At 36.1% G+C, this 23,463-nt stretch overlaps 1 protein-coding gene across 1 annotated transcript in view; it reads right to left on the reverse strand.

Annotated features, from left to right (window-relative positions):
- Positions 1-1,840: 1,840 nt before the first annotated feature.
- NCAPG2 (non-SMC condensin II complex subunit G2) overlaps positions 1,841-23,463 on the reverse strand; it is a 55,434-nt gene continuing 33,811 nt past the window's right edge. Inside the window, exons 18-28 of the mRNA XM_075045477.1 lie at positions 23,088-23,241; positions 22,737-22,910; positions 22,129-22,245; positions 21,877-22,020; positions 19,141-19,240; positions 18,276-18,460; positions 17,360-17,503; positions 15,313-15,416; positions 12,106-12,203; positions 11,592-11,694; positions 1,841-6,610 (exon numbers count right to left, since the gene is read on the reverse strand). Of these exons, the coding sequence (XP_074901578.1) occupies positions 6,559-6,610; positions 11,592-11,694; positions 12,106-12,203; positions 15,313-15,416; positions 17,360-17,503; positions 18,276-18,460; positions 19,141-19,240; positions 21,877-22,020; positions 22,129-22,245; positions 22,737-22,910; positions 23,088-23,241 (1,375 nt within the window). The 3' untranslated portion in view covers positions 1,841-6,558. The remainder of the gene's footprint in view (positions 6,611-11,591; positions 11,695-12,105; positions 12,204-15,312; positions 15,417-17,359; positions 17,504-18,275; positions 18,461-19,140; positions 19,241-21,876; positions 22,021-22,128; positions 22,246-22,736; positions 22,911-23,087; positions 23,242-23,463) is intronic.

The raw sequence follows: 23,463 nt of genomic DNA on the forward strand, positions 1-23,463 counted from the left end.
ATTCTTGGGTCATAGTTGTATAGTACACCATGCAGTTTAAGTCTCAGACATTTTTGCTACTGTCCTTGAGTTTGATTATTGTTGCAGGAATCCAGTATGGATTGAAACATCTGAAGAAGATAGACTGTTGTGGTCATCAAACTGCGCATTCCCCTAGCAGCTCCTGTACACGGGCAAATTCATCTGCTAAGCCTGTTGACTGGCTAAGGCACTTGACAGAAACAGCTTTCACTGCAAAACAAGTGTTTTACACTTAGTGGGTGGACAACCACATGAAAACAGCCATCCTGCGGATCAAAAGCAGCGGTCCATGAGAGGGAATCTGGGGACAGAGGATGAGAGAAAGGTAACTCTATTTTTGTCATGAAGGATGGTCACTTTTAATAAAGGACCACTTTTCAATAAAGGACAAGCCTTAGAACCCTGTGCGGGACTGAGAAAATACTGAGAATAAAATCTTTTTCTTTATACTGTGTATTAGTAGTGTCCAATCTTAGAGAACACTGTAAGAAAGGACACAGCTTTTGCCATTATGATCAGTAAAATAAGCTCCCTCAGTAAAAGGAGCTTTTCCTTCAATGGAGCAGTGGGAGAACTCCAGTCACGCCATCATTAAATAGCCTAGAGCAGGAACTAGGTTCACCTTTTGTTTTGCTTTGTTTTTTTTTAAAAGTACCCTCTTAGATTGGTCTAATTGGGTTCGTAGCCTCTTACAGATGCTGTATTTTTCCTTTAGATGCTATTCTGAGAAAATAAAGTTGCTAATACTTGCCTTTTTTAATAATCATGGCAAGATTTCAGAAAGGTCAGTGCACAAAGCCTACATTTCTTGCTATTAAGCTGGTACTCAGGTACCATTTTAGGAAATTGGTAAGTAAGGAATGTTACATTAAGAAACAAAAGAAAAAAACGTGCCAAATTAATATTCTTTATTCACATGAAAGTTGAGCTAGCACAGTTTAGGTAAGTGTTTAATAATTACCCCAAAAGGCAGGAAGCATGTGTCATTAGGCATTGCAAAGAACCCAAAAGGAGGCTGGGCTGGCTCTATCCTATATGTTCTTTGATGTAGGCATATAGCTCTACAGGATTCACATACCTTTCCAGCAAGAACTGCTAAAATGCACCTACTTAAAATGTAAGGCTTTACAGCAAAGTATCTGTTACTGCAGCATATAAAAAAATTATTAGCCCAAGACAAGGCTTATTATAGGAATTGTAAGATAGGTAAGGAACTAATTGAACGGAAGAGGGAAATAGATTAGGCTGAAAAGGAATTACTAATGATGTTTTGGAACGGCACCTTATTTAATATTTTCATTACTGACAGTACAGAAAATAAGCATAAACTAATGAAATTTGAACATATTTGAAACTGGGACAAAGTTGACAGCAATATCAAACAAAGGACTAGCATTTTACACAGGAAGAATTTAGTAAAGTGAAGTCTGAAGCACACCATGAAATAAATAAGTATGAAGTCATGTGTTTCAGAACCAAGGTATTTTGCTGAAAACAAGGTGGTCCTCAGGTTAAAAAAAAAATGACACAGGAGAAAAAGGTTGGTAACAGCTTCTACTTCCTAGAGTCATAAGCAGTAAGAAAATAATAGTAACAGAACTCCCTACTGCGATACTCTTTTCAAAAAAATGCTAACAGATATAACAGAAAGTGAATTTCCACTGCTAAAGTTTCCTCAGTACTAATGCATGTAATTTCTGCAGCTTTTCTAGAACCACGATGTTGAACTGGACAAATGACCCACTGTTATTAGAGAAGACTAAGGATACATCTATGCCAAACAACCTAACCCACTGAAAAAATCCCAATGATTGCGGAGTAAATTAAAGCTAAAATTACATAGGTTTTTGAAGCCGAGGGCTGTGCCTAGGGTCATGCTCAGACAAGCAGCAATACAGCTACACAGAGCCGAGGACGAAGAAGTCTTATCTGAAGTAGATTAGGCAAGATCTGTGCCTATTTGCAATGGCTTAATGAAACTGAAGAACTGCTGGCTGCCTGCGGAAAGTTTTGCAGCTGTTTCTGAAAGCTGCCCTTGACCAGCTAATTGTCAAGATGTAAGTACTAAGCCATGCTCTTCTGTCTGAAACGGGCAGCTACCACTATAGGTACTCCTAGCACAGACATGGCAGCACACTGGACAATGCTCTTGGTTCACAAGACACTGGAGCAGATCAGCAAATAATACTACAAGGTAGCGGGAGTGTCTCGTGATTTCACGTTGCAGTTATCGTAAGTATTCTTCGCTAAGCATTTATCAAATGAGGTGAAAGATTTTTATCAAAATTAGTCATTAGTCTTTCTGATTTCCTTCTGTAAGTCAGAAGACCTCAAAGCACTTGACAGCAGCAGCACATGTGAGTTTAAATGCAAAGTGAGTTGCAGCTATCATGGGAGTAAACAGCAGGTGCAAGGCAGATTTTTTCTTTCTTTGGCAAGTCTGAAAGTCTGTGTGCTTGGATCCATACCTGAAGACATTTATTTGCTAAGGAAGAAGCTTGAGAGCTTCTCCTGGTTTTTCTTTAGCTCATAATTTGAAGCTGTAATAGATGGAAGACTGCTGGACTTTGTTTCCCAGTCAGACAACAGAGCAAAGGAACATTGTCATCAAAAAAGGGACCAAGTTCCTAGAAATAAAGTTAAAACATAGAAGATTACTGCACATAGTTTAAAGCTATTGCTTTCTTCAGTAATATTTATAGTGAATATATATGTGGGAAGGGGAGAGCTATAGGCGTGCCACTTACAGCTACAGGCAGTTGTACATTAACAGTGACTGCCAATGCAAGTTGCTTAAAGGAGTATGTTAGAATGTTGTTATCTTGTTCATATTGCAAGCAAATTTATTAATCAAAGTCAAGCTCAACTTTTTGAAAAAGCTGAACAGATCTCAAAGGGTCTGTCTTAAAATGATGGGAAGTTCTCAGACATACAGTTAGGATAGTGCAGCTGGCTGAATACCAAGATTATTCCATAACAAAAACCAAAGACCAACCCTTCTCCCTCAACAGCACTTTCAATTAGTAAGATGAAACAAATCTGGTTTACAGATTTCTAAAAGATAACTCAGCTTAAGGAACATACTATTTATTTATATATTCAAAACAGAAGGAAAATGTAAGGATTTAACATTTTTGCAAGACTTAGTCTGCAATCAGAGCAGCAAGTAAAACCTAGAACTCTCATGAGATTTTTGCCACAAAGACCCAAGGAGAAAACACTGACAGACCTTGGCTAAAGGAATCCCAAGAACATCATTATTTGTGTTGCAGAAAGCTAATGTTTTTTTCATCTGCCAGGGCAGTTATAGTAGAGCTGGACTAGAAATTGAGCTGAAATCTATACACCAGCTGCACAAGTAACCCAAAACGATCTCAACACTCTTGAGAACCACTGGAGTAGCAGCCACCAGGAGGACAAAGGTTTATCTTTAAATTTTCTTACCCTTCCTAGCAATATCACCTCAGAGTTCTTCAGAAGAAATCTGCCTGTTTCTGATGTTGGTATTACCTTTATTTCTTCCAGGCTCAGGGATATTACATCTGTAACAAGTATTCCATGAAAAGTGAAAACTGAAAAAGGAGTTTTATACACTGAGGAAAAACAAGGCTGTAAATTTGGATTCTCTTCCAATCTAATAATATGAGCAAATACTGAAAGACTGAGAAGCAGAAAAAAGAAACCGTGGTTTACATATTCATTAAGTAATTTGTATAATCAGAAGATTTAAAAGGTCATTATTGGAACACCTGCCTGTTAACAGATGTAGAAGAATGAAGGCCAAAGAACACAGTTTTTATAAAGATGTTGATAGATAAACAGTTGGCAGATCTACAGATACCTGCTGCGGCAGCATTAGTCTTTTTGGTCAGGCTGCTGTTGTGGATAAGGTAAATCTTCACGAATTCAGGAATCCATACACGTACTGACTTTCCTGTTGCAAAGCCTAACAGTTGTTTATTAAGAATTTGACTGCTATTAAATATCAACATTCCAGCTAAATAAGCTTTTATCCAGTAGGGAAGTTTTTTGCACTAAAGTCAAGTATGAATTTGATGTAAAGCAGGATGAAGGTAGTTCATTGCACTTGACAGAGCAGATACTAGAAAAAAATCTTCCAAACTCTTGCCACAGAAAGACAAACAGCACAGTAGGTGCCTGTTTAGATAGATGGGGATACAGGACTGTGCACAAATCTTAAGAGCCTGTCTTAATTTGGCTAAATTTCTGGTTTATTTCTGTTTCAGTGCCACTCAGTAACATTGGAGACCGCAATAAGCCATTTGCACAGACACATAGTGAGAATCACTTCATTTAATTGTAGATAACTAAGTGTTAGATACCCGGGTCTAAGCTGGTTGCTGTATGGACTGTTAGTCTGTGGCTGAATCATTTTCTGGGGATTCCTGTTAGTTCTCCTAAAACAGACAAAAATGTAGCATTATGAGCTGTACTGGGTTTGACTGGGAGAGAGTTACATTTCTTCATAGCAGCTGGTAGGGTGCTATGGTTTGGATCTGTGACCAAAAGTGTTGATGACACAGGGATGTTTTCATTATTGCTGAGCAGTGCTTACCCAGAGCCAAGGCCTTCTCTGCTTCTCACCCACCCCACCAGCGAGCAGGCTGGGGGGCACAAGGAGTTGGGAGGGGACACAGCTGGGACAGCTGACCCCACTGACCAAAGGGATACCCCAGACCATATGGTGTCATGCTCAGCAATAAAACTGGAGAGGAGACTGGTGGGGGCCGCTGCTCAGGGACTGGCTGGGCATCAGTCCGTGGGTGCTGAGCAATTGTTTTCATATGCATCGCTTGTCTTTCTTGGGTTTTATTTTCCTCTCTCTGTTATTTTTTTTCTCTTTTCCTTATATTACTATTTCTTTTTAATTATTAAACTGCTTTTATTTCAACCAATGAGTTTCTTTCTTGCTTTTACCCTCACAATTCTTTCCCCATCCCACCAGGGGCAGGGGTGTGAGTGAGCGGCTGTGGGGTGCGTAGTTGCTGGCTGGGGTTAAACCATGCCATGAGCTTAGACATCTAATTTACAGATATCTCAGTTAAGGCAAAATAACATTCTGCAATCGGCATTCTATTACTAGTCTTAGGAAAGCATCTGGTTGCATTAAGAAAATTAAATAAGTGGCTTACATGTCTGCATTACCTGCATCATTAGTATTAATTTAAAAAACCAGCTAAATATAAAACAGTTTAACTTACATATTAATCAAGTATATGTTTAATAGCTAGGGCATTTCCCCTCCAGTGCACTTGTCACTGAATCACACGAATATTCAAGTTGGGAGGAAGCTCAGGAGATCATCTGGTCCAACCCCCAACTCAAGCAGGGCTAACTTCAAAATTATGACACAATGGTCAGGGCCTTGTCAGTCAAGTTCTGCACATCTCCAAGGACAGATGTTCCACAGCCTTTCGGAGCAACCTGTCCCTGTTCCATTTCCAGATTCAATTCACTCTCATAATGAAAATTTTTTTTCTTACCTATAACAAGAATTTCTCTTGCTGCAAGTTATTTCTGTTGCCTCATATTCTCTTCAAGCATACCTCTGAGGAAAGTCTTAATCCTCGTCCAGGTAGGTGAAGACAGCAGCAAGATTGCCCTTCTGCACTTGCCTATGCTGGTGTACAGGATTAGTCCATTTCTGGTAGAAGAGCACGTGTCTTTGTTGAACATCATGAGATTTGTTGGTCCTGAAGTCCAGCTTGTCAGGATCCCATTGAATGGGACAACCCTACCTCTTGGTGTATCAACCATTGCTCCCAAGTTGGTGTCACCTGCCAACAGACTGAGGTTGCATTTCATCCCATCGCTCAAACTTTTAATAAAAATGTTAAATAGTGTTGGCAACAGTTATCTGCCCTGAGGAATGCCACTCGTAACCAGCTTTCAGTCTGACTGTGTAGCATCATTATCCTTCAAGTCTGATGGTCCAGCCAGTTTCCCACCCACCTTCTAAGTCCCCCCAGCCAGTCCAGCTCTCTCCAATTTGGCTGTAAGGGTACTTATATAAGCCTGTGTAAAAGTCTTTGCGAAGGACAGGAAAGATGGCATTCTCTGCTCTCTCTTCTTCCACAAACAGGAGGGAAATCAGGTTGGTTAGGCAGAGTTTGCCCCTGGTGAACTCATGATGGCTATTCTCAATCACCATTTTGTCCTTCACGTGCCTTGAAATTAAATTAATTTCCATAACTCCTAGGACTATGCTCTATAGTATTCCCAGGGACCTCATTCTAAAAGTACATAAGACACAATTATTGTTTTATAAAAACAAAGATACTGATTTTACATCCCCCCCTAAATATGACATTTTAATACAGAATAACCTTTTTACAGATGTTTAAAAAATCTTTACTATTACATGATTTCTATACACACTTTTACACATTTTCCCTGCTTTAAAAGTACAGAATAACTGAAAACAAACTTTAACTATTAAAACTTTACGAGAGAATATTTTTTTAAAAACATTACATCTTCCTTCCTTTAATTTTCATGACAAAAGCTTCTGCGTGGTCAAGGATTCAAAAATTCATCCAAAATTTTCCGACATGATTCATACAGGATTCTGAAATGGCATAAACCAATGCATAATAGGATTAGATATGCTAAATGCTAAATCAATCCTCGACTATTTGATTCTCAGAGTACAGCTACCGCATGATTTCTTTGACCAGTTATTCCATATTAGTTCAAGTATTAAATATGCCTTTATAAATTACTTTTGAAATAGCTGGGTTTTTTTCTTTCAACTTTTCCATTTTTCTGTTTATCATCTCTAGCTATAGTGTAATCTACAGCAAGCCAGTTTAAATTACTATGTCAATTCAAGCACATTTGCTAATATTTCATCATCTATTTAAAGAACCCACTTGTTTTCTTCACAGCATTCTTACTCTTTTTTTCAAACATAAATAGTCAAATCCTGTACCGATAATTCATAGCAAGGCCACTTTTCATTCTTTTAATTTCTTCCTTTCTCCCTCATTCTTCAGTCTTCATAATTTTTCTCCTCACCTGCAGCAATTTTTTTCCAAGCCTCAGCTTTCTATCTTATCCTTATTAGCAGGTGCCTCCTTCAGCTACATATACACCCATCTTAATACCTTTCTGACTCTCTTTTGTCTCACTCCCTAAATAATCTCAAAGGTCAGCTCTGAAATTTCCATTTGGCAGGTCCTTTTTATTTTTTTGCATTCCCTGACAGAGTCACTCACCTAGCCTTCGTAGTTGCATTCTTGCACAACTTCTAACACTGCTCTAAAATATTCTCAAAAGACAGAAGTGGGCACTTTGGTCTTCTGTCAATACTTTATTTCACTGTTAACCACTATAAACTTTATCCTTCACGTTACTTTTGTAAAAGAGTCTGTCACCTGTATTTCTCAAGCATGTTTTCCCCCATATTTTTATTATTATAGTCCCAGACTGATGCCCCAGATAAGCAAGGTTAGTCAGTCATTAATCATGATGAGTTGGGGCATTCATCATGAGACACTAAGACCTGAAATACAAGAGGCAATTCTGCATTTTCATAGCAGTGTATTGGATGTTAGGGCTTCCTGAATTCACACCACCATGGGTGTGTCACATGCTCCTCTTTATAGTGTTATATCATTTAAGCCATGATGGAACTCAACTGTCAAAATAAGCTAGTATTATAATGTACTATGAAATTAATGTAATTAGTTAAGTACTGTGGGTTTAGACACAATGCTACTTTGTATAAATTTTATTTTGTTACAATTTAAGGCTAATAAAACAATAGATCTGTAATGTGGGACCATGTTACCTGCCACATATTGGACAACAAGCTGTCACTCACAATAACTGCATGCCTTCCCAAACAGACAAATTTAAATCAGTTTTACCAGCTACCTTTCTAGTGAACTTCTAGATAGGTGGCAGACAAATCATACACAAAGTTATTTTACAAAACAATTCAAGAATCATTACTTACAGATACAATGAGAGTAGAATAAATAGTTTGGGCAGGTAGCTAAATGATAATACTAAATAATATCTTTCAGCACAGTCATTAGTTACATTTAATTCTTATACCCATATATCAAAATGCTAATTCAAGTAAATACAAAATATTAAGTAAAAGGTATTATTCTATAGCACATTTGTTTTTATAGAGCATGGAACATTCTTCTCTAGCCTCCAAATCACTGCATTGACAGCTTTATTCACATTGTTTTGCTAGGCGTAAATAATTGCATTTTATAAACTAAACTAATGTGTTCCATTACTCTTGAGGAAATTCTCTCAATGTACAATATGTTGTCCAGAATTTTTAAGTGCACTGAACAGCATTTTTAAAATAATAGACCCATAGGGCCATCTTAAACTGCTAACTCAGCTGAAGAGGGAAGACTAAATTACAGTGAAAAGTTTTGCTTCTAAATTAGTGCAACAATTCCTTGTTTAAGGGCAGCACTTTAATTACTGCACCAGACAGCATTTTTACTTTTTTCTTTCTTTGCTAATATGTAATAGATTACTTCTAAGTCTAAATTTAAGATGCTGGCACAGAATGCCAAGTCTCTAGGGAAATTAAAGAATGTCACTATTTCCTGGTATACCTGGCATTAAATAAAATAACTCCTCAAGGAGTTATTATGAGGTAATGCATTCAGAAGCAAAAAGTAATAATACTATTAAGTATGAGTTAAAAAACACAGTCATATATTTTAGCATGCATCCGTGCAGCACTGTGTGTTGTAAGATTGTGCTTAAAGTAATGATCAGAGATCTAGCTTGCAGCATACCATAACTAAAATTTTGGGGTTTGGTAAGCAGAGTAGGATGATGGTTTACAATGGTTTACAAAAAACAGGGCACATTTCAGACTGTATATAATCACAGTTTAGTTATACATTAGCACACTAGTACCAGAGCACGACAAATGGCATGTTGGAAGACACTAGAGGCCCAGCCTGGTCCAACATTCTGTCTGTCTGAGAGAAAGTGCAAACAAGCTGTAAATTAGTCAGGCAAAACCTAGTTGTTGAAGAACTTCTTCCTAGCCTTTTTTTCAGCATGAATTCTTTCACCCTTCAGGGGAGAGAGAAAAAAACCCCAACATACCCGTACAAATACGAATTGTCCCAAATTCTGCAAAGCTGTGTGATAGCTTCTGAATTTTGTTATTGTATTGTAATTCTGATTCTTGTTAAAAATACTTCCCATCATCATGTTCATATTCCTAATCTTTTAATTTTATCTGCAACTATCTCTTAGTTTTGTATTATACAAAGGTAGCCATTCATATATCACAAAAATAAAACACTATGTATCATCTCACGCTCTTCATCTGCTCCCACTTCTAGGTTGATTTTTCCCTGTTCACTGGGCAGAGATCATCATATAGATTCATAAAGAAATTACCTGTGTTCTTATTGAAATTTATAGTCAGTAGTGCACTCAAGTGGCAGCAATTATTCATTTTAATGTGCCTATTTATTTAATCATGTTAAGATTTGCTTTAATTTCTCAGCCTTTCCTACTGTCTTGATTAAAAGAAGTGCCAACGGAATCATGATACTCTGCTGCTCACCTTTCTTTTCCAGATCATTATTATTTTTTTAAATGTTCTAGTGGAACACTTGGCAACCCAATGTTAAATGATTTAATGGAAAAAAACTGGGTTTTGTTTATTTTTGTTTGATTTTGTTTTAAGCTAGGTCCCAACCAAAAGAAATTTGTTCACAGCTGAGCAACTAATTAAAACAATTTACTCAGAAACCAGAGTCACTCTGAGTTTTAGAAGTTCAATTATGTAGTGACATTTTTTAAAAAACAAGATTTTTTTGGTTCTTTATCAATTTTATGTTACATGAGAACAATGTCCTCTGTGGAAACCACTCAAAGCCTTGACAGCAAAACTTCTGTTTTCTATTTACTTATGCCAGAGAGGAAATGGAAGTGAAGAGTGCACTGGTTTTGATTTTCCCCCCCTCTTCTTTTTTTAAAAAAAATAAATTACATTTTTGATAGTACATAACTGATGTGGCTCATATATATCATAAAACTTTCTGGTCTAGTTCTTAAGATTATGTATCTCTTTCTTTAAAGACAGTTATATAATAACTTTTTGGATCTGATATAATAGCAGATTTAAATGAATCTATCCATATTTTGTTAGCAGCAACACAACTACTCTACTGTATTGTCCTGAATATCAGGTGCGGGTTTTTTTCCTGGAAAAATCCAATTTACCTTTTGCACTTCTGAACCAATTCCAAATGGATATTTACTGTGCAGTCTGCTAAAAGTTCTACCACTGCCAGAACACTTAGTGTAGCTGTTGAGCTTCTTGATACAACTCAAGTGCAAACTCTAAGGATCTGAAGTATAATCAGAAAGCAATATAGCCCATGTGGCCTCACTGATAAACTATCTTATTTTTCATACAGTAGCGTCTCATAATTTAGTGTTGGCTTTAAATCAGTGACACCAATTCAGTCATAGCACAGCCGCCAAAGGTCTATGTCTAGTCACTACAAGGCCAGGGAACAACAACATGTCTCAGGCTAGTGATCCACTAGAAGAGCATGCTGTGGAAGTGTGCTTAGGTCTGAAGGGCCACACAAGAAACTGTTGAGTAAAATGAAGTGGGTTTATTTTGTTTTGTTTTTTTAATTTAAGTTTGTCTACTTTACATCCATTGTTTGACTGAATAGTAGGGATCATCAATTTGAAGAATTAAAGATTGAAAAAGCCTCTGCATGTTCAGGCCACTGTGGTGCATTACTAACTTTCTCAGTATTTTTGGATGCATGTCCATAACCATAGTCTGTTTTCTTCATATTCTATGTTTGTGCTTGCTTTTTAATGTCTACTTTGCATGTTTTCAAATTCCATGCGCAGTTCAATAACTAGGCAGAAATCAAATGTTAATAAATTTTTAGACTTAATCAAGTTTGAGACACTTAGGGCTAAAGCATTCATCAAGATTGTCTATCTTAGGCAGGTCTGAAATAAATGATTTCAAATACAATGTAGCCAATCACTTTCTAGAAACTTATCCCAAAAGCTCTAGAAGTCAACCAGATATGACACTGAAATCCCAACAAATGGCAAAATAAAATCACCTGTGAAAAGGTCTTAAAGTCATTGTTATGTTCAGTTGAATGTTTACCATCTACATAGGTATGGATTCATATGCCTAATAACCAAAATGTGGGAGAAAAATCTTCTAGTAAAAAGAAATAGTAAATAGACTACTTGCTTTGTTCTATACCTGCTGGTAACAGAACTGAAGTTCAGAACTGAATCCTGCAATATATAGGATCAAGTCATAACACATTCAAATTAAACGCAAAAAAACAAACTAAATATGTAAAGACTGCACTCACAGCAAATGTATGGGCAGGAAGTTTAATACTGTGCTGGGCTCAATACCTCACAATTTTTTTACCCATTATTTTAAACCTTGCAATCATTCAGAACGCTCTAACTGTATGATGTAAGTACAAACCACAGCCAATTATTGCAGAGACAGTATAGGAGAGGTTACTGTTCATTTCCCACACCACATTTACCTTTCAGTGCTGCTAGATTCTTCTGTAGCAGCATCCTTGCATGTTAACAGTTTCCTTTGAATGGCAGGTGCAATATCCTTTAGAAGTGAAGTTTTGTGCTTACCTGTTTGAAATAAAATTTTGTTGAAAAGTTGGACAAAAATGATTTATCAACCCCTCCCCTGCATATCTTCATAGAATATTTTTTAACATAAAAGGTAGATTGTTTAATGAAAGATTAGATATTAGATTAGAGTTGCACTGTCATGGATTAATTACTGTGTATTTCAGCAAATCAGAATATAGAGATGAACTCTGCGAGTTAGCAGACAGTAGTATTTTTAAACTCATGACACAAAGATTGAAAGTCCAAAGCTTAACAACACAATTTACAAGTGGTATAACCTTAAATCTTGTAGAAAAATGGTAACTTAACAGGCTGAGGAAAAGTGCCTTTTGAATTGTATAAGAACTCAGCTTCAAAATGTATCACAAAAAAAGAAAGAAAAAAATGGACAAAAATGTATTGACTGACCTTTAATTACAATCACAATGCAAACAGTAGCTGTTAGACTAAAAACCCCTTCAATTTCTTCAGAGAGAATGCATTCCATTAATTCATTTAAAAATGACCTAAGGAAAAAAGGAAAGCAAAAATACGTTCTAAATCATGTTTCTTTCAAAACAGAACTGAAGAGAACAAGTTTGTGATTATGCTACCCTGCCACCGTAGCTTCAAAGATACCATGCAGGACAAAGCAGTGGTTACTGGGTAATTGAAGACTACATGCTGCTTCTGGAACTGAGAATATCTGAGTTAGCAGAATGGTAAATTTCTTGAGAAGAAAATAAAATGTTTGTACACAGAATAAGCAGCTGTTAAGAGAAATGAAGAGCTTGTGGACTATTTAGGAAAGTCAATCCATGAAAAAACTCCTGGTTCTACTGGAATTTAGCTTGCGTAATTTGTATTGAAATTTCCAACTTCAATTTCTACTGAAGTTTTAAAAAAATATATTATATGACTCCAATGGTTTGTTAGTAACTACTCATGCCCTTAGAACTATTACTACTAGTAGCCTGATTAGAAACTGGAGTTTAATTAACACTTTGGTCTAAAATGGATATCTCATAAAAATTAAAATAGATGGGCTTCCAATTACAAAACAGTGAAGAACGTTTGTAACTAAATATAGCCCCAAAACACTTCCAAACTACATTTAAATATTGAAAATATGGACGGACTAACAGAACCAAAACAACTGTTCATCATAAAGTCTGAGATAAATACTAACTCAATATGTATCTTAAGAGATTCACTTTTAGCAACAGATGATAGTATTACCAGCAAACTTTGGAGGTGTTTTGGGACATGATATCAAGTTAAGAAAAATGAAACAAGGGAGTCACGGAGGAGGTCTAGCCACCAAACTAATCTGCAATATGGAATAAGGCATAACTACAGAATGAAACCACTAAATGGTCATTACAGTGTTTATGGTAAAAATAAATTTAACTCAGAAGCAATTCTCAAAAACACAGAAAAATAAAAGAACAAGAGGGATAAAGCAGGAGATGGACAAGATCTCTAACCCTCATACTCCTCAGAACATAAAACTAAATACTCTGTGAAGAATTAAAGGGGAAACTGAGAGCAGTAGATGTTACAATACCTTTTCCTAAAATATTTCAAAATACCTTTGGTAATAATTATTATTTGTTACCAAAACTGAACACCATAAATACCCAGTTCCAACTTCAATTGTTCTTCAGGCTTTTATTGTGCTAAGATATCAAAATGAAATATGCAGTTAAGAAAAGAACCAACCTCCACTAGTGATTCAGTAAATAAGCTTTGTAGAAGCTCAAATATTGCCTCAAGGAGCTGAGAAAGATGAAAGCTCTTTAGGTTCTGAAATAAGTATTATGAAGTTGCTCATGCATTGCATTAGTTTTATTATATCATTGTGGACTAATCTGACCAAGTATTGATTCCATTTCATATTACTCTTAAATTGCTAACTGATAGTATTCTGATCAGAGTTTTGACTTTATTGTTATCACAGTTTAGGTCAAGAGTGTTTAGGCACACTGTTTAGTTCCATGAAGGAACACTGTAATTTTATTAACTTGTAGTAAGACTCTCTGCAGGCTCAATGCAGCTGCCTTTCCCCACTTCCCTCTCAACAAGGGTCACATGAGCCTGCAGGCAAAGATAAAATAGAACAGAACAATAAGCTATTTACAAACATGTAAGTAAAAGAGATAAGTAATTGGTTCCTATACAGATAGTTCCCTATTAAAAAAAAGGATACTCACACAATTGGTCAGATATTGCCAGGCCACTCAGTATTGCCACTGGTATGGGGACTGAAATTTAGTGCCAGAGATTGACTAATTAATAACTGAAAACATAACAGACGCTGCAGAACCTGGTGCAAGATGATCGTTTGTTCACAGAACAGAAGCTCACATCAGATTCTGTAATGTCAAAGGCTTTCGCATTGACGTGGAAAGATGATAATTTCTGAGATATTGAATGATTTACTACTGGACTCTGATTATGGCCTACCAATACAGATTAATAACAGAAAACAGCCTTAAAAGTAGTCTCAGTCCTGGGGCAATAGTAGAACCAGATGTAAATTATCTCCTGACTTAGATCTTCTTTGCACCAAAAAGATAAATAGTAGAAGATAGATATACATTTGTTAAAGTACTCATAGAAACAATCTGGTTCAAACTAGCAGTTTTCTCCGTCAAGAATGGAAAAGATTCTCCTTGGCCACTACAAGAAAAAGTTTCAGAGGCATTAATAGAATTTCTGTATCTCTTTTGAAAAGAGGTGTGTCTGTGTCTCTTTTCAATACAGGTGTGTAAAGAGAACAAGATTTGGATTAGGAAACCTATTGCTGGAGTCTCTGGAGTCCTTTGTTTTGCAAGTTCAACTAGAACTAGATAAGGATTGAGAAGAAAAAAAATCTCATGACAGCACAGACAGGGATATTCAATGCTTGTCAGATGAGGAAGTTAAGAGTTAGTTGTGATAAGTCATGGAGAATGACAGGACTTCTAAGGAATACACATTAGCCCCTCGATCATTCAAAATAACTGTGGTGTGGATAGTCATGTAAATAAAAATTGAATATGAACAAACTAAGCAAAGGAAGATAATGAAATTCACTGGTCACAATTTTAGAAGATATTCAGGGTACCCACTAAATATAGCAAATAAAAAAAAAAAGCTGTTTAAGTCTTAAAAAAAAAGGACCTAACCCTACTTTTGGGGGCTTTTTAGGACTCAGATACTTTAAAATTACTTTGAATTTTATAATTTTAATGCAACTATAGTACATGTTACCTCAGTGCAGACGTTTAAATTAAAGGATTAAAGCTATTTCTGGTAAACATTTTACCTCATCCAAATACCTCTATATTGAGGGGACCAATGTTTTTAAGTATCTTCTGAAAGAAATAAGCCAAGATGTATGATTAAAGAACTCATTTAGATGAACAGCCTTGTAAATAAGAAGCACTCTTAGAAGCAGTTAAAAAAATGGAACCAACCCCCGCCAATCAATACCTACAAGCAATATATCAAGAGAAAGGAATTATGAAGTAGTGCAGGTAAATTTAGTAAGCATCTAGTTCCTCAAAATTTAGAAATTCAAAATTTATTGACAATGTATAAGCTATTCTACCTTAGCAACAACCTCAGACAAATTAATGTAGAAACATTTACCTGACAACATTAACTGACTTCATAATTGTGGCCATTAAACTGCTTGAAAGAGGAGGAAGGTCTGAAATAGTCTTTGGTATAGTTAAGTCTTTTTCACTGGAAGCCTAAAACAGAAAAAAGTCAACAACTGTTGTAAATCACAAAATATATGTATACAGAAAACATGAAAGCAAACCTGTATTTCAATAATGACACTAAGACCTATCGTTAAATAATTACAAGAAACATTCACATGTGTTCTTTGAACAGCCTTAATCCAATTGTCCAAATAAACAAACCAAATTTAAATTAGAAAGGCTAAAACTAAAACAAATAAACAGTATTTGTACCAAGGCAAATATTCTCCACATTTGTTCTGAATAGAAGTTTAACTACATTGTTGGTCATTATTTATAAAGGGACAGCCTATTAAACACAAATGAGTAACCTTTGTGTCTCCAAGTTTAAGTGTGCATACATAATTTCTAAAAATAACTTAGGTTATTAGCTGATTTCCTGTATCAGCTCTTTCTGGTATCAAGTTCTGAATAGCATGGCAAGTATTTAGTTAGAACTGAATTTTGATTTACTAGTACAATAACCTGGGGGCAGGGAAAACCCTAGCTCAGATGACTTACTGCAATGAACATTCATAATCTGTGAGTATGAATCTGCAGTATCATTCAAGTCCATAAACTTTTACTCTGCAGCATCTGTAAAGAGAATGCTCTCATCCCACAGCCTCTCAGCTGATACATTAATATTTGTAGGTGAATCTCTGGTATTGTTTCAGTTCCTTCTGTAACACAGAATCTTAGAAGCAGCTCTGCTGTACTCAGTACTTTCTGGCAACTGTTTATTGCTCTGTTTCTGACAACTGTTTATTGCTCTGTTTCTGACATATTTAGCAACCACAGTAAGAGTACAGCCTCTGTTAAAGAACCTCTGCTCATCCTCATTAGTTCTCAAAGCTTCCAATCTTACTAGCCATACTAGCTTCTAACGCTACATGCATTTGGAACATGCATTGGGAATGTTACCCTTCTCCTTCAAGGACAGTAATGGTTCCTTGGACTTTTAGCACATAAAATAACCTGTCTATATATTCTCTTCATTATTAGAGCTTCGTTCTTTACTTTCCAAAGAAACTCAGAACTGATATTTGGAAATCCTCTAGACAAAAACCAGAGGAACCAACAAAAAAAAGATGCAGTATGAGAAATGGATCTGTATTGAAGCAGAGAATGCATAAGTGATCAGTGCCAAGCAAGACATCAATCTGCTTTGGAACAGGATTACAGAACCTTAAGGGACAGTTCCAAGAATAGGGAACTGGAATCTTTCAGTGATCAGAGGTTCACTTCTTAAGTTCCCTAATATTGTGTGAGATGAAGTGAGGTAGGTTTAGAACAACATTTTCCTCCTCCTTTCCCTGAGCTTTTATTGCTGAGCACAGCATCATATGGTATGGAACATGCCTTTGGTCTGTTTGCGTCAACTGCCTCAGCTGTGTTGTCCCCTCTCAACCTCTTGCCCACCTGCAGCCTGCTTACTTTTTTTTAGGGCAGGGGGTGAAGGGAAGAGAGAAAGCCTTGACACTCTGCAAGCACTGTTCAGCAACAGCCAAAACTAACTGGTGTGTCCTCAACCCTGTTTTAGCCACAAATGCAAACCACAGCACCATAGGGACTGCTGTGAAGAAAGTTAACTCCTTCCCAGCCAGAGCCAGTACAAAAACACATAGAGAGAATATCTCAAAACCCATGTTGTTCATCTCCAATGCTGCCTAATTTCTAAATTCTTCTGTCAGAGGCAGATAGCGAACTAAGTATCAGGACAACTCATTTCTTACATGGCTGTATGCATAAATCTGAGAGATGCACCATAATATGAAATTAGGGCAAATAAAATTGCCTGTTTTTTCCATGCCAACAGACAGAAAAATCTTCACCTGCAGTACAAAGATCACATTTTCTGAACATAGCTCTGTTGTTCCAACATAACATTTAAAAAGCATTAAGTGTATAAAAAAAATAAATAAAAAAAAAGAAGTCAGCATTAACTTTACCTTCTGTAGCACACAAATTATCTCTGCTACTATTGCGCCAAGGAGAGTAGAGAGTACACCTTGGTGAACTGCTGGACAAGATGAACGCCAGCACTGGACTGCATGTATGAATTCTTCAAGAGGCATTTGAATAGAGTGAATCAACTAAAAACAAAGAAAAACAGATCAGTTTTTTCAGATTGCTTGAGTATAATTGAAATATTTCAGCAAGCTTCTCTGTGAAGAAGTGCAGATCACACCTTGAAAGCTATTGAGGTATTCTAGTCACCTGGGATCAGAGGGGGAATCAGCAACATGTTTTGGAAGTCTACTCATAAATTTGAAAGAAACAAACAAAATGACAGTCGTAACAAAAAAGAATTGAATGTTTTTCAGAAGTCCTGAAAAGCAGACCATCAAATTTTCCAGAGTGATCCACCCATCTCACTACTATCTAGTCTCTGCTATACAAGAAGCTAACTTTTCTGTGAAGACAGGAGGTTTTGAAGAACTTCAGCACATCATACATATTTTGCAGCTGATATAATTCAGGCAGAAATAAATAAATAAAATAACGACAATTCCTACTGCCTCTCAAGGTCATTTTATATATATATATCTAATAGAATTCTTTGCTCTGGATTGAGAAAGTTCATTTAATTGTGGATAAGGTTAATAACCTATGAGTACTAGCGTAGTTCAGGATCACTGGTAATAGAATGTATTGTTCTCCAATTTACTAGTTTTTCTGTCATGACGAGACCAACGATGTGTTAAAAAAAAAAAAAGGTAACGAGGTAACTTAGAAAATTTAACTGAAAATTTAATCAGATGTCGACTCAAATAACAACCTCAAAGCATCTAAGTAGAACACGTTTGCGTAAAAAGTACGGATTCATCTACACATTAGGTAGTAATTTCAAGTGTAACATGATACCTGAATCCCTTCTTCCTGCTCTTTCTTCAGTCTACATGCCACACATTCTAAAACTTTCTGGAAGACTGTCTGTACAGCATGGAAAAGATTTGCCACTTCATCTGTCTCAGTATTCTGAGTTAAAGAAGCTTCAATAATTTCTTTTAGAGCGTACAGTACCAGTGGAGCACAAAAGCCGCCTCTCTCTAGAGAAAGAGATAAATACCATGATATAAAAATTGTAATGAGATTTTCTTCAGGTACAAGCTTAGAATGAAACTCAGTTATATACCATAAGTAGCTATAGTTTACAAGTGTAGACAAAATATTTAGTTTCTGAGCATCCTTAGCTGAAATTTTCATACAGTTCAATCAATATTTTAAGTCCAGTGTTCCTTTCAATCCTTGAAGTATAGGGATTAAAATTGCAGATTTCTTCAGGAATTGAGCTCTAGTTCTGTCTGTACTGTAAACTTTCCAAATGTGAGCCAAATTTAAATAGTGCTACAATGTTGTCTCCTAAGCCATACTGATACATATATATATATCAATACACATATATCACTTTACAGATATATTAAAAACACTATATATATATATATATATATATAACCCTGAATTATATAGTAATAACTGGAATCTAAAAGCAAGGAAGAAACATTAGTTATCAACGCTGACACAGTTCGGGGTTGGTTCTCTTCTTGTTTCCAGTTTTCTGAAGAGCTGCCATGACTTTTGACCATATTATTTGTACTAGCTAGTATAAGCTGTAAACATTTTTTTTTGAGAAACAGACTCCAAAATGCTAAAAGCAACAGTTCTGCTAATATAAGAAAAGTCAGCTAAGTATACATGGAGATGTTGTTGTTAGTACAAAATATCGTACCTGTTTGTATAACTGAAAGAGCAATATCTAAAAGGTGTGCTTGAAATGTGAGATTTCCAAGGCTAACCATTATGACATCCTTACATACCGTCACGTAGGCCTAGAAAAGAAATGCAAAAGTATATGAGAAACAAAATTTATATAAAGTAACTGTTCTGTAAAACCTAAAAATAATAAAACCATGCAATCTTAGCCAAGTTGCTCTGAAAGCTGGTGCATCTACTTGGAGTTACTCAGTTTGCAACCTTTGAAAAGCAGGAGTTCCATACAGTTCTCCAAATGCTTCCATTGCCCTTGCCTCCAGTCAACACAGTTGCTCAAAAGGCAGTAAATCCTCTATCTTTTTTACTCAGGCTTAGAGCAGAGGCATTGATACTTGACATTTACGGAGGCAGAATATGACATCTCTACCTATCTTGAATAGCAAAATTAAAAGCAGCATAGAAAAAGAGCTTTTCCCTACAGAGACACACACATGTTACATACTAAACAGATTATAATACTAATGTATAGACAGAGTAGTGTTGAGAATTTTTAACCAGTCTATGTATACATGAGCTGGGTTGTTCAAGGACACTGGCTGTGACTAAAGTTAGTCCAAATCTTTCCCTTGACCAAAATCTGAAAGGACCCTTAGCTCAGTGCTAAAATCCACCTTGGGTTAAGTGATATGTCAGGGGAATGTAACAGAAAACAATTCAAAACTAGCTAAAACCAGCACACATTATGTAATCAAATGCTTTCTGTGAAGGGCAAATAAAGATAAGGGGGTAACAGACACTGTCAGTGATGACACTAGGGTTTGTGTCAGAGAGCCTATCAGCCCCACTCAACAAATCAGTGGCCTAAAGAGCACGGCCCCCCAGTGAATCCCTGTCCATAACAGTAAGTGAAAATTGAGTAACAGAGCAAGCAGAGAAGGAAGGGTGAAACGGGAAAGAATGCGATATGTCATGGTGAAAGTGATAGAGAAATGTAAGTGGAAAAAGAAGAGACACCCCAGTCCCCTCTCACATACAACAATATTAAAGAAGCAGCTGTAATTATTGTATATTATACAGATATATTGAGACAAACTAGGTCTGCTTTTTATGCCAGCATTGTTACCAAATATAGACTCCAAACAATTAAAAAGCACAATCAATACCTCATTCCAATCAAAAACAGTATACATGGTGAGAAGCAGATAGGAGCTGCTTAACAAGCATGTGGCTTATTACAGGAGATGCAAGAGGCCTGGATTCTCTTCTTGACTTCCAGACAAGTCACATCAGTCTTTACACCTCAGTTTCTTCTCTGGAAATAATGATGCAAATGGACTTTAAGATCTACTAGTAAAAATCATTGTGTTTCATTATTGGCTAGTCAAGTAATAGGTCAGATGGGTTTACAGTGACAACTGCCTATCTTATTGCTTATCAGTAAAGTTTCGTTTTCATTTTGTATTCAAACCTAGGAAATTGATCATAAACATTCTGGTAATGCTAGTAAAGATTCCCTATTTTGTGTCTTGTCTTTCTATAAGGTTCAGTTCTGTGCCTCCAAACTTTTGAAAAATAGCCACAAAAGAGTTACGATATGGATACTAAATTTTTCATTCAGAGACAAGAGACAGTAGCATAGAAAACACACAAGAAACCTGTACCAGGAACAACTACAACACTTGTTTGAGTTTACTATCTCTTTATATATTTCAAAAAGCCATTTGGCTGCAGCAGTGGGATCTAATACAAGACTGATCTCCTCTTTATTAGATTTCCAGGTAACTCACACCATACCTCTCTGCTGACTTCCAAAGATACGTTCTGTGGGACCTAGCACTAGAATGAAGCATACTGAATTCCTCAGAACATAATTTTTTTTCTTTTGGGAAAGCAGGAAGGAAAGAAAGAAAGGAAGGAAGCAAGCAAGCAAGCAAGCAAACATGATTAGATCTAAATCCTCTCTCATAATCACACCACCTTCCTGGTCCTCTAAGTCATCCTCTATTGTGCTATTCAACATAATATATGCAGCTGCAGTGATTCTGTCATTTCCAGGACCTTCTATGCTACAGAAGAACAGGCTATTAAGTGCTAGCATACCATGCAACTACACCCTTGTTTTCAGCAACTAATTTTCTTCTCCTTTTCAGAACTGAGATTCAGTGACAATCTTAACTCTATGTTAATGCACTTTTCATAAAACAGCATAAACATTACCTTTATTTAATATAGGGGATGAGGGACCAAGAACAAGAATTACTTGTTAGAAACCTAAAGTTTGGGACACCCAGGTTTCATTGCCTGCTGTGCTAGAAATTTCTTGAGTGGGTATTTTCACAAGTGTGAAACATGAAACATGTTCCATCCTCACTTCAACAGATATGATGAGAATATATATTATGCACTGGTAAGTGAAAAAAGTCTAGATAAGAACAAGGTATTGTTGACTCCAGCTACTTGATTTAATTGCTAGGGTATGTACAATTATATTTATATATTTTTGTATTTATATGATATAAAGGTGATAACTAAACTCAAAGCAATTAAAAAAAAAAGTGTGTGATTTTAAGCAATCAAAGGAAGAGCAAAAGCACAAAACTGTAACCTCAGAACAATCGGGACTGTGTTTCATTAGCTCATTCACTTGTTGGGCTCCAAAAACACCAGTGCACTGTTTGTCAGTATACGATTGCTACATGTATGGCTTTTAAGATTAGCAGCAGTTTGATTTATGTTATAAGAGACCTCTAACCTGGACAATTAATTCAGAAACAATATTGTGTTTTGAAATGCCATCCTCTTGATCACTTGCTAGTATAAAAGGTACAACTTGACTTTCTATCCAAGCACCTGTCTCCTTCAGAAGTGAGAGGTAATCTTTTCCTTCTTCAGAAAACTGGAAAAAAAATAATATAGAAGTTTACCAATTGTCTTCCAATTCTTCTGGAATTTCCTTATACTGTCAACTGTAACTCCAGCTTATACCGAAAAGATATAACCATACCTTGTTCTGAAGATGAATACTCAACCGGCAATAGAGGCTGAAGGCTCTTAGGCCAGTTGCTTGATTGCAGCTACCAGAACCTGCATCAGTTGCTTTCAGAATTGAGCCAAGAACCTCCTAAAATATCAAGGTTTACATTTATATTTTCCAGAAAATCCTTTGAAATGTTTCTTTTCTTAACAGCTTTAAACAAAAGTTTAAGAAAACCCAAACACACACAAAAAATCCCAACCCCCCAAAAAACAACAGGCACACTTTCAATTACTTTCATTTTGCAATGCCATAACTGATTTTCAGACTATCCCTTATATGTACATTCCAAAAGTCAGGTGCCTTAAAAATGCTCAGGACTAGATCACAAAAATCTTGAGATACCTAAAAATTACAAGCTGGTTAAAATCTGCCATCTATAAACAATTCTGAACTAATACATTTCTAGTTTAGAATATTTGTTTGAAGTACAAATCAAAAGGAAGACCTTTTTATAGAGGGGAAGAGGGGATCATGAATCTTATTTATTTATTCTTGCAGGCCTTTAATTAGACTCAGGCAATGTATGATGTTAAGCACTCTTTTAGAAACACTGTTTATGGTAAGGAGAATACTACCTTTGCAGCACTGAGAATTTTCAAAAGCTTCTTCAGTTTCTTTTTAGGAACAGACAGTAGGCAACTACGATTAACAGGATGAGTCAATAAATATTCAATGTAATCAATTGCTAATTCTGGCTTCGATTCATGTGTTACATGGATACGTACTCGTCGTTCAGATGTTTTAATACTCTAAATAAGAAAGCACAAAACCAGTACAATACTGTTAGTATCTTACTTCACAACTAACTCCAAAGCAGAATAATATGGCATTAAAGAGGCTGCTTCTAGTAAAAAAAAAGAAAAAGCATGATGCCTTTATGTAACCTCGCAATTTCTTAATTCTTTGACATATATGCATATGCACACCTTTCTTGCAGTTAGCGTGTCAGACAACCAATCACAGGCTAATTCCAAAACATGTCCTACTTGACCCCAGCGACACATGCAGTCTATCAGGGGAGAATATTTGCTTTGGTCAGCTCCATTGTCAATATTTCTGAGTCTGGAGATCACACCACAGCTTAAAAGAAAACAGACAAACAAACAAAAAGTGATGCATGAGCTTTACATTCATAAGTGCAGAAATAATTCAAAGAAAAGCAACCAGTATAATATCAAAAAAGATTCACCAATGGCTCAAAGACATATTTGCACCTCACAAATTTTACTAACTTATCGAATTTGTTTAGTGGATTAATTTATCCAAATGGGCATTTAATACATCAAGTTGTGAAAAATTAAC

The sequence above is a fragment of the Buteo buteo genome, chromosome 2 (genome assembly GCF_964188355.1).
Source record: "Buteo buteo chromosome 2, bButBut1.hap1.1, whole genome shotgun sequence".
NCBI lineage: Eukaryota > Metazoa > Chordata > Aves > Accipitriformes > Accipitridae > Buteo > Buteo buteo.